This window comes from Rana temporaria, chromosome 1 (genome assembly GCF_905171775.1).
Source record: "Rana temporaria chromosome 1, aRanTem1.1, whole genome shotgun sequence".
NCBI classification, from domain to species: Eukaryota; Metazoa; Chordata; class Amphibia; order Anura; family Ranidae; genus Rana; species Rana temporaria.
The window spans coordinates 392630305-392641886 of NC_053489.1; the positions used below are offsets into that span (position 1 = coordinate 392630305).

Here is an 11582-nt window from a genome sequence, read left to right on the forward strand (position 1 = left end):
CTGGAGGGCTGATGACTGCCAGGTGTTTTCCACCTTAATGCAACCCCTTTAAGCAGCCTTATATAGTGTGGGTCATGGACTTGGTCCCCCTGAGCCATGATAGGCCTAAGGCACCCTGCCTTTGGCCAATTATGGCTCTCTCAGCAGAACATGCTGTGATTGGCCAAAGCATGCAAGTCAGGTGCATGCTTTGGCCATTTATCATACAGCAATGCACTGCGATCTCGCAGTGCATTATGGGGCGTTCCGCGGCGCTCACATTTCCCACAAATGCCCCATATGTTTAGTTCATTTTAAAACAAACGAACACCCGATGGTCAAGTCGAACTTACGTTTGACTCGAACCACTGGCTCATCCCTAGTTTTAGAGAGACTGCAAAACTGTAGACAATATGAGACTGGATGGAACCCCTGGTAGAAAGCATGGGCCAGATCCTCAAAAGGGATACGCCGGCGTAACTGCTGTTACGCCGTCGTATCCCTGTTTCTTACTATGGAAATGATCCACAGAATCAGTTTTCCATAGTTAGGCAGAAGATCCGGCATGTGTAAGGGACTTACACTGCCGGATCTTAGGATGCAGTACCGCATCCGCCGCTGGGGGCAATTCATGTCGAAATGCCGCCTCGGGTATGCAAATTAGCACTTACGGAGATCCACGAAGCTTTTCAGCTTCGTTTTTTCTCCGTAAGTTTTAGTTTGCAAACGCAAAATTAGGGCTGCTTTTACAAAGTGTAAACTGTTTACACCATGTAAAAGCAGACCCTTCTGTCCAGCGACGCGATTTTTTGTTGTTTTGAATTTTTTTTTTTCGCCGTATCTTTTTTTTTTCCCGACGCAACTTTATTGACCCGTCGCGATCCACAAAGCTCGGCGGAAATTTCTAGGTAAGTGCTTTGTGGATCGGGCACTTAGGTAGAAATTTTAAGGCAGTGTAACTTAAATGGGAAAATGTACGTTATGCCGGATCTTTGTGGATTACCCCCCATGTTCTTTACAATGTCTAAATATGTTTACTAAAATACTGGAAAGCACCCTTTATATAGCTCAAATTAGCCAAAATTGTATTTCTGACATTTTCCTCTTGTCTTAGGTTGGGCTGTGGGCTTTATGTACCTCAAATTAGTTGCATTAAAAAACCTACAAAAAGAAACCGTTTTCCTCACACCAGTCTTACCTTAATTTCCCCCACTGCTTGTGGATCTAGAACTTATCACCATAGATCAATCACCAGTTCTGGGCACCAGTCCTCAGGAAGGATGTACTGGAAATGGAGCACGTTCAGAGAAGGGCAACAAAGCTAATAAAGGATCTGGAGGATATTAGTTATGAACTTATTCTCTCTAGAGAAAATACGCTTGAGAGGGGATATGATTTAAATTTACAAATACCATACTGGTGACCCCACAATAGGGATAAAAAGAAGGGGGGGGGATTTTGGGACTTTAAATATAGGATTTATAGGGATACAACTTTTTTGCAGAAGGGAGTTTTTATAAGACACGTGGCCACTCATTAAAATTAGAAGAAAACTTCCTTTCATACTGCAGTAGGGGGATATTATACTGCATATGACAAATGTATATTGTGTATACCCTCCCTCTCTCCTTTTCCTCTTTACTATGATGTCTATATGAACAGATTTCTGATGTCTGCTATTATTTGGTATGGGAGCTCCATTGTACACTGGTGCTGGGAATTGTAGTGCTGGATGTTTACTATGTTCTAAGTTTGTATACGTCTTTTTCTATGTAATAAAATGTTTATAAAAGAATTTACAAAAAAAAAAAAAATTGAGGAAAAGAGGTTTAACCTTAAACTGTGTAGAGGGTTCATTACTGTAAGGCCTCGTACACACGACCGAGGAACTCGTCGTAAATGAAACATCGCTTTCCTCCACGAGTTCCTTGTTAGGCTTGTCGAGAAAATTGACAAGCTTTCTTTGCGTACACACTGTCAAGACAAAATCTCGTCGTTCTTAAACGCGGTGACGTAAAACACGTACGGCGGCACTATAAAGGGGAAAATTGATTCCACTGGCACCACCCTTCTGAGCATGTGCGGGTTTCTATGCATACACACGAACGTGTTTCTCGTCGAAAACCAGCACGACGAAGAACCCGACGAGGAAAAAGAGGACTTGTTCTCTTTTTTTCTCATCAAGTTCCTCGACAGTTTTCTCGATAAAAAACATACACACGACCGTTTTCCTCGGCAAAAAAGTTCTGCCACCAAGTTTCTTGATGGATTCTGTCAAGGAAAACGGTCGTGTGTACGATGCCTAAGATCGGCAAGGATGTAGAATTCCCTTCCACAGGGAGTGGTTTAAGTGGGGGGCTTAAAAAAACTATTTAAAAAAACTATTTAAAAAAACTATTAGATAAGCACCTGAACGCCTGCAACATACAGGGATATACAAGGTAATACTGACATATAATCACACACATAGGTTGGACTTGATGGACTTGTGTCTTTTTTCAACCTCACCTACTATGTAACTATGTAACCAAAAGCAGCTTTATTTGCCATACTACCTAGTTAGTGCAAAATGACCCACATCTCATGTGTCCCTTCAAAGAACAAGAAACAGTCTAAAGTCTCCATGTCACTGCTACACTAATGCAATGTCATTGGTAGCCATTTGATCATTTAACCTCTAAGTAATATTTTCTTTATGTGGAAAGAAAATTGTATTAGCAACCACATCAGAACTTTTAATAATATTAGAAAAAATCACTTCAGTCTGTCACTGAACTAGTGATGGGTTTGGTTCGCATGCGAACAGGCAAACAATTTGTGCGAACATTCGAACCCTATTAAAGTCTATGGGACACGAACATGAAAAATCAAAAGTGCTCATTTTAAAGGCTTATATGCAATAATTGCCATAAAAGTGTATGGGGACCCGAGTACTGCCCTAGGGGAGATGCATCAATGCAAAAAATGTTTTCAAAACTACAATTTTCTCTGGAGCAGTGATTTTAATAATGCTTAAAGTGAAACAATAAAATTATATATTCCTTTAAATATCGTGCATGGGGGGTCCCCTTAGTATGCCTGTAAAGTGGCGCATCTGTGTGATGTATACAACAGTGCTGCAGCAAAATTAAATTTCTAAAGGAAAACATTTAATTTTCAACTTTTAAACTGCTTGCAGCTGTAATGTATTGCTGACTCCCGGCAATATAGATAAAAATAAAGGAAAAAATTGGTGTGGGTTGCCCCCAGTCCATACCAGGCCCTCAGCATGGGGAGAGTGCTTTGTGGTCCCCCCATGTGAATGGGGTACAGATTCTGATAAGTCCCACACCTGCAGACCCCCACAACCACAGGGCCAGGGTTGTGGGGACGAGGCACTTGTCCCCATCAACATAGGGACAAGGTGCTTTGGGTGGACCCCAAAGCACCCTCCCATGTTTAAGGCAAGTGGCCTAGTATGGCTCAGGAGGGGGGGCGCATGCTCATCCCCCCTTTCGTGGCTTGCCAGGCTGCTTGCTCGGATAAGGGTCTGGTATGGATTCCCCTTAATATCGATGCCAGAGCCTGGTATGGATTTTGTGCGGAGCCCCACGCTGTTGCAAGTCACAGAGCTACTTTGATTACCACTGTATCTTTCGCATCTGATCTCCACTGTTTGATTACATTGGGCACTCACTGCCATTTGCTGTGTTGGGACCTGGGGCTCCTAGCTAAAAATGTGGGGCACGTGCCCTGGATATCCAATGCTAGTTGAGAGCATGGTTTATACCACAGTCAGGCTGGAAAGCTTTGCTTTCCTCCAATTATTCGGAGAAGGGCCTTCAGCCCCCCCAACACACAGGTATTAAATACTATAATAATTGATGGTATGAGTCTTATGGTATTTTCCTCTTCTACTTTGCCTGCCATAAGAATGTTTTAATGTTACAAAATTCTTCCATTCTAAAAAAACAATAAAAAAAATCCAAAAAACAAAGTTATGTTCAATCAATTTTCCCTTTTATGTGTAATAAACACTATGCTATACTACAGAGTCATTATAAAACAATGCCAACACACCTGAATAGTGTTTAGCAAACCAGCCCTACAGATTTTAATTGTTTTATGATGACTGTAGAATAGCATAGTGTTTATTATTACACATAAATGAAAAATTGCTTGAACATGCCTTTGATTACTGGTATTTTTTTTAGAATGGAAACTACCAATAGCACAGTTTCATAAGTTTTAGTTTGAATACATTAAGCCAAGATGCATGGGTCCTTAAGACCTCCAAAACGATCATAAAGCATCTACGTTAGTGTGATAGTTCCGTTAACCGCAAAGGGGTTAATATGGATTCTACTGCTGTTCCAAATTCTAAGTTCAGATCAGTTGAACTACACCGTTATCTCTGCTTTATTGCAGACAAAACAAACTTCTACATACAGCATGATACGTCACTATTATGTTAATGTGAATTAGAAAGCGCATCTAATTGGCTGAGATACAAGAAGAGTACAAGATGGGGTGTCGATCTTAGCCGGCCCTCTGATGTGTCTTCACCTCTGCATTCCTAGAGCTGTGTGGGAGAGGGAGGCATTCGCCATGTTTGGGAGGGTTGTTATTAGGAGCTGATTTGAGTAAGGAAGGATTATAGCAGTGGTATACATGAAAAACCAATATAGACTTTATATTAAAGATGCATAGAGAATAGACATTTTCTAATTTATCATTATGCTCATTGCATTCCTTCACATTAGCAAATGTGCTACATTGCTACTTTTTAAATACAAACATTACACAATGTTTGGTAACAATTGCCTCTCATATGAAAGTTGTAAAACTAAGAATTTCTTAGCAGAGGAGACATTAAAAAACATGTAACGTAAATGAAATGCTAAATGTGCTGCTGCCCAATGTTCTAAAAAGTACGGTTACTCTTCTGCAGTATACAATGAATAGCACAAAGAAACAATATTACAATACTTATGCATTTGAGCTAGATACTACTTTATATGCATGCTGTTCCCATTGCAGAACTGAAGTCATACTTTCATGTAAAACAAGGTTAGAAAAAACATTTTCTTACCACCAATAGATGAGAACATCAGTGCAAACTCATGTTCCCAAGTGGTCAATTAGAATGTGAACAAGAACATGTGCTAGAAAGTCAGCATAGATCAGTACTGAAGCTAGGGTCCTCAATGCTGTGTTCCTCCTACTTTTCTTTTCAGAAAGTTACAATAGTTGAAAGACGTATATTTTATATGTTCTCACTTGTCATTATTTTCTCTCATCTCACTCTTTCTCTCAGCTTGTAAACGTAAAGAACAAGAACAACAAAAGGACCGTAACCTGCAGCCAAAAAAACAGCGACTGGTTTTTACAGATCTCCAACGACGTACCTTGATTGCTATCTTCAAAGAAAACAAGCGTCCTTCAAAGGAGATGCAAATAACCATTTCCCAGCAGCTAGGCCTGGAGCTAAACACTGTCAGTAACTTCTTCATGAATGCACGCCGGCGATGCATGCATCGATGGCAAGAAGAGCCAGGGGTCAATACTGCAATGCCTTCAGTTTCCTCTAGCACTTTCTCCAAAGCATGAGCTATTGAGCTATTTCCAGAACTTCATAACCACAAAAGACACACAAAACATGACCCATAAAATTATGAACAGCTAGACAAACACAAAAAATAGCTATGGCTGAATACCAATGATCTTTTTAACACTATATTTCAAATTGAATTATAATCTAAGACCAAAGTAACATTCTTGTTTACACTGATTTGCGTCACAGCACCAGAAAACATCCACACAGAATGAGGTTAGGTAGATTATAATGTTGAAAATGTAAAAAGAAAACATAAAGTGTGGATTATTATAAATATTATACAACCATCAACACAAACCCACATATTCAGTTCTGCTATTTACCATTCAGTAAGTAAAATCACATTAATAATGTATAATACCCCTTATAATCTTGGCCATCAGTGATGTAAAGTTTTAGATGGGGAAGATTGTGGGGCAGACAATATTACATATGAACAGTGACAGCTATTGTACAAGCACATTATCATAGATTGGCAAGTCTTTTTCTTAATCTCATGAATATTAAAGAGGCAACATTAGTGATACACATAGAATATGGAGGAATGCAAGTGTTCATGGATTTTGTTCTGTTCCACCCATCCAAAAAAAAGCAAACAAAAATAAAGCACTGAAGCAGGCCTCAAGAAGAACATCAAGAAACTAATAGATTTGAGTGCAAGATAAGGGTAACATTTTGTGCCAATAACAACTGCCTTAAAGCTTTCCATGGAAGATGGTGATACCAAAGAAATGATTATGTCCTTCATGGTCTCCTTAAGTGCACCCATTTAATGACTCATGGCTTCTTCGGTTTTCATCGGAGCTGTAGTGTTCTGTTGTATTCTTCAGTTTAAATAAGGACAATATAGATCTAATATCCTGCCCCAATTGTAGATGACAGAAGTCATAAAACTTGCTACAATAATGGGATAGGCATACATGATTAAAACATGGACAGACTTTATTGATGTTAAATGATGCGGGTAAAACATATATATATATATATATATATATATATATATATATATATATATATATATATATATATATATATATATATATATGAAAACAAATAATGATGTGTTTTCAATGTGACTTCTCTTCATTTTATTGATAGGTGGGTTGTGTACTCAAGCAAGTAGGCACCTTGATGATAAAGTACATATACAGTATGAGAACTGTGAAATGAAGAAGAAAAAATCATACTTTAGTGATGGGTGGCAAAAGGGATGTTTCTTCCTAATTGTTATAAAGATTAGGTTGCAACCTACAATAATCAGGAGTAAAATATTTTGAGAACTTAAGGAAGGAGAATGTTAAATACAAACAGAAAGTATGTTTTTGTCTCTTTCACTTACAAGGAAAAAAATTATCCTTTTGAAGCTCCCTGAACTGTTCAAAGACATAATTTTGTTGTCAAAAAAGTTGCCTAGACAACAAAAGGAATGAAAATATTTCTACTTGGGGCAAGCCACCATTTTGTCTGTACATTGCTCTAAGTATGAAAAAAGTGACATTTAAGACATTTCTAGTGAGAACCTCATAGAAAAGGCTACCTCACTTGAGCTTTCACTTTGTGATTGAAAAATCACACCTGATACCAAAGATTTTGTTCCCACTTGCCTGGTCTGTGCCGAAATGCACTTTTCTGAACTTTACGTGCCATGTATTCATTTTGGCTTTTCACATTGCCATTAGTTTGTAATTACATGTATCTTGTCTTCTTTATTGTTTATTCTATACTTGTTTTAGGGATGTAAATCAAAGTGATGTCATAAAAGGCTTTTGGGTTGAGCACAATGCTATGCACAGAGATTCATTTTTAAAAGAGACATTATAGCAGACAACAACTATGTTCACACCAAAGATAATTGGCATTAAATGCATCAAGTTAAACATAATAGAAATTTCCCCTTGATCTGATTGGGTGTTTATAGTGAACACAGTTTTGCTTGCCTTAAAATTACTAACTTTAGTGAATTATCCTCAGCGTGGGACCATTATAAACACTTAAATGGAGGAAAAGGTGCAAGAATACATAACCAATTTTAAGTTGTCACCCCAAGCTTCAGTACTAATTTGTATTCAAAGCTCCTAGTACAAACACATAAACTGGAAATATAGATGATGCCTCTGTGCTTTGCAAAAAAAACATTTTTTTCTGTACTCATCGATTTTGAGATTTATTCTCATCTGTCTCATGGTTTTCCAATGACCAAAAAACATTTTTAAAATTTAACAATTCAGCAAAACCCTAAAATATGTAATGTCACAATCTTTTTTTTCTTTCATTTAGCAGGATGATAAAATGAAAAAAGATAAACAAAAGATGTACTTTATGAACATCGAACACCAAACTGCCCTGCAGTTGTGTGTTTCATGCATTAGGCTAATTGCAAAAACTAGAATTGTCTTCTCCAGCTGTACATAAAGGTCCATATCAATCAGTGAGTAAAAGAAAAATGAATATGTTTTGCTAAATTCACAAGTTAACTTCCCAACTAATTCTTACTGTAGTCATTATGAAGGAGATTTACTAAAATTGGTGCACTAAAAATCTAGCTTTTAGCTTTTATCTGTCAAAGTTAATTGAACAAGTTGAAGTTAGAAGCTGATTGGTTGCAATGCACAACTGCACCAGATTCTATGTACACCAGTATTAGTAAATCTCCCCCTGTGGGTAGTACTGCTACACAGTTTAACAGTGGGATATGGGTACGCTGGTTAGCGTTCTGCATATATATGTATGTGAGCAAGCTCAGTGTTTTATATGATGATATGAGGTTACAATTTTTGAATTGAAGTTTATTGAAACAGTATTTGCAAAAGCAGACACTTCCACAACGTTTGGTATTATACAGTAAGGTCATTTTTCTTACAGATAGACTTCTAGAATGTCTAAATGCCACTCAAATTACCACTGGGCTATCAATTAAAACAGGAATCAAACATAGTAAATGTATAACAACTAGGAAATGTACCTATGTGCCATTGCTTCTTTGTGGATTTTACATGCTAACAAAGGTTATTGTTTCTTTTTACAGCATCCAAGCCTTTAACTGTGTAATTTGGGATGATTTACTAAAGGCAAAAAGGCTGTTAATTTTGCAAGGCAATTTTTAGAGATTTTAAAATTTGGTAAATCTTCATTTTGAATAGTTTATCCAAAAACATGCAAGGAAAATAAAATAAAAACAGTAGCGCTTCATCTTATTGACTAAGCTTTGGGGAGAATTTCCTTCAAAAGTGAGCAGTTCATTTGCCTTAAGCAAATCAACCCCATTGTGTCTGGTGTTTTTGGTCAATCATGACATATCCTAAAGAATAAAGAACATCATCTGCTTTGGTTTACCCACTAACACTAAGGTTAACTGAAAAACAACATCCCATAGACAGAACTCAAAACCAGACTCCAAACTTTAAAATAGAGCTCCAGCCAAAACTTTTCTCAAAGCTTTTTTTAATATATATTATGGATACAGTGGGCAAGAGTTGGGATCTTTGTCTGGTTTCAATTACTATCTCTGTCTACTCTGGGAAGATTTCCTTTCCTGTCCCAACAACATAGAAGCAAATTAGTAGTACTTTTCCTAATGTGAGGGGAGACACCATGAACTGTCACCAGAACAGGTGTCATCATTGAAAGATATCTCCGGTATTCCTGTTCTGGTGGTAATTGTCGAATGTTGACAATGCAGCCCCTCTGCATGTCAATAAGAGTCAATCTCTCCAATGGAATACAAAAAGCAAACCAAACATGATCTAAAATTGGGGGGAAAACATTTTGGTTGGAGTTCAACTGTAATGTAATGGTAAACACGTTAAACTTTGAACAATAATAATAATAATAATAATAATAATAACAACAACAGAATTATTTGTCTTAAAGCAGAACTTTCTTGAAAAAAGTACACCGTTAGAGTATATTATACATTGCCTTCAGTTTTGTAAGTGAATGTATAAAATATTACCTGTGTTATATTCTCTGTAAAGATCCTGGCTCCGCCACTCTATATTGTTCAACTACTTTGAGAATGATGAACTGATTAAGCATCCCACACTTTCTAGTACGTTAGTTGCGTGATGTGTAATGTCAGCATTCTCCCTGCTCTCCAGCCTTGGTCTTTGGTCTCTATTATTTGTCTGAAGTCATATAAGAGGCAGTGGGGGAACATGGAACCTTGAAGAAAACTTACTATGCAGTCTGAAGATAATCAGATATGACAGCTTCAGAAAACAGTATAGGCCAACACATACTGATAATATGGAGACCAGACATTTACAATAGTAACTCTTGTATGTAATATCTTAGACTCAAAAGGTTTATGATTTAAAAAAAAACATTTTTATGTAATCATAGTACACAATCCTCTTCAAATACATCATATGAATGCTTCCTTAGATACAAGTATACTTCAAGATGTAATGTAAATACAATTGAATCTTTCCATTACTCAAAGCTTTACAGAATTACTCTTCTGTGATTTACTAAACTGGTTATTTTTTCTCCATCCCAGTTAATCTGCATTTTTACCAATCAGATGATGGGAACATAAAGCAAAAAAAGTCTATGCAGAACATCACAGCTGGGGTAAAAGTTTCACCTTTAGTAAATCATACTCAGCCCTAACCTCATACTTAGCAACTCCGACCAGAAAATGGAATCCACTTACAACCTTCTCTTTCAGCACAGACCTCTCAAGCTTTTGACAATTTTCTCTGAAATACCTCAAATATTTAATGTATAGTTTATGTGAAGATACTTAGCTAGTTTTTTGAAATTGTGACTTGAAGCTTTCTACTGTTAAATTATATATTTTTTTCTTTGCCAAAATGTGTGGCATGATCCTTTTTTGATGCATAAAATGAGGGGGAAATATTGAATGTTTAAAGAAGGAAGTTGAAGGTTGGTCTATGGTTTACATATTTAGACATTAATACCATTTGACCTCATCTTGTGAAAGATAGTACATTATACAACCTTTCACAAGACAGAGAAGCAAATGTAGTTTATTTAGCTCAGCTTCTGATACTTTTATTCTGTCTCATCTTATTAGACAGTATTTATAATATGTGTTATGTGTTTAAAATGTAATTTGAAGGAGTAGCAGTAAAAATAAATAATGACGTTATAATTTAATGCATGAAAAATGTACTGTTCTTAAGCTACTGTATTTTTTTCCCTGATTTTGTGGGTGGGTTGGGTAATAGTAGGAAGAATCTACCAGAGATATCTCGGCGGAAGTAGAGGTATTGCATGGAATGTGATTTTATATGATTTATGATAGACAATGTTTTTCTGATAGCATTTCATCAACCCAAATATTGCACTCTTAAGTATGTCAAATATCAGGATTTAACTGGCACAAAATTAGAATTGCCCAGGATGTAAGTGCACAAAAATAAAAGTGCAGACTAACCATTTTAATAGTGTCCTATTTTTCAATCAAATAAACCAATTTACATACTAACACTAGCATTGCTCCTCTTTGCACCATGTACAGTTATACTCAAATAAATGGCGACAGAGAAAGCAATTATATTAAATAATCCATGGTTAGGACCTAAAATAATCCTTGACCAATTTTTGAAATCTTTTGTTACTCTCAATGAGGCCTTGTATGTAGTAAAGAAAAAAAAATACAAACTGAATAAAAAACATACTTGTTTTGGAACTATTAATGCAAAGCCCAAACAAACTTAGAAATGTACTTCCTTGCGTGTTGATTAAATGTAAAATAGGGAAATGTTAATCAGACATAGCATATTTAGGAGGTGTCTGATGATTTTAGGTTAAAAAAAAAAAAAATATTTGGTGCAACCATAATGATGCACTCAAATGGGAATGGTTGTCCCTAAACCAAGATAAGTCCTTCAGATCTTCAATAAAACATTCACAAGTGTCTTTGAGTAAGAGGTAAAGAGACAATCATTTACCTATCGTCTTACATTTTGAAAGATATGTAACATTTCTCGTGCCATAAGTATGCATTAGAACTCACTGGAAAACGATGTGAAGGAATAGA

The 11582-nt window shown here is 36.6% G+C and overlaps 1 protein-coding gene across 1 annotated transcript in view; it reads left to right on the plus strand.

Annotated features, from left to right (window-relative positions):
- The window catches only part of LOC120912711 (hepatocyte nuclear factor 6-like), a 133594-nt gene extending 127060 nt beyond the window's left edge, over window positions 1-6534 (plus strand). The window contains exon 2 of the mRNA XM_040322632.1: window positions 5276-6534. Within this exon, the coding sequence (XP_040178566.1) occupies window positions 5276-5568 (293 nt within the window). The 3' untranslated portion in view covers window positions 5569-6534. The remainder of the gene's footprint in view (window positions 1-5275) is intronic.
- The last annotated feature ends 5048 nt before the right edge of the window (window positions 6535-11582 follow it).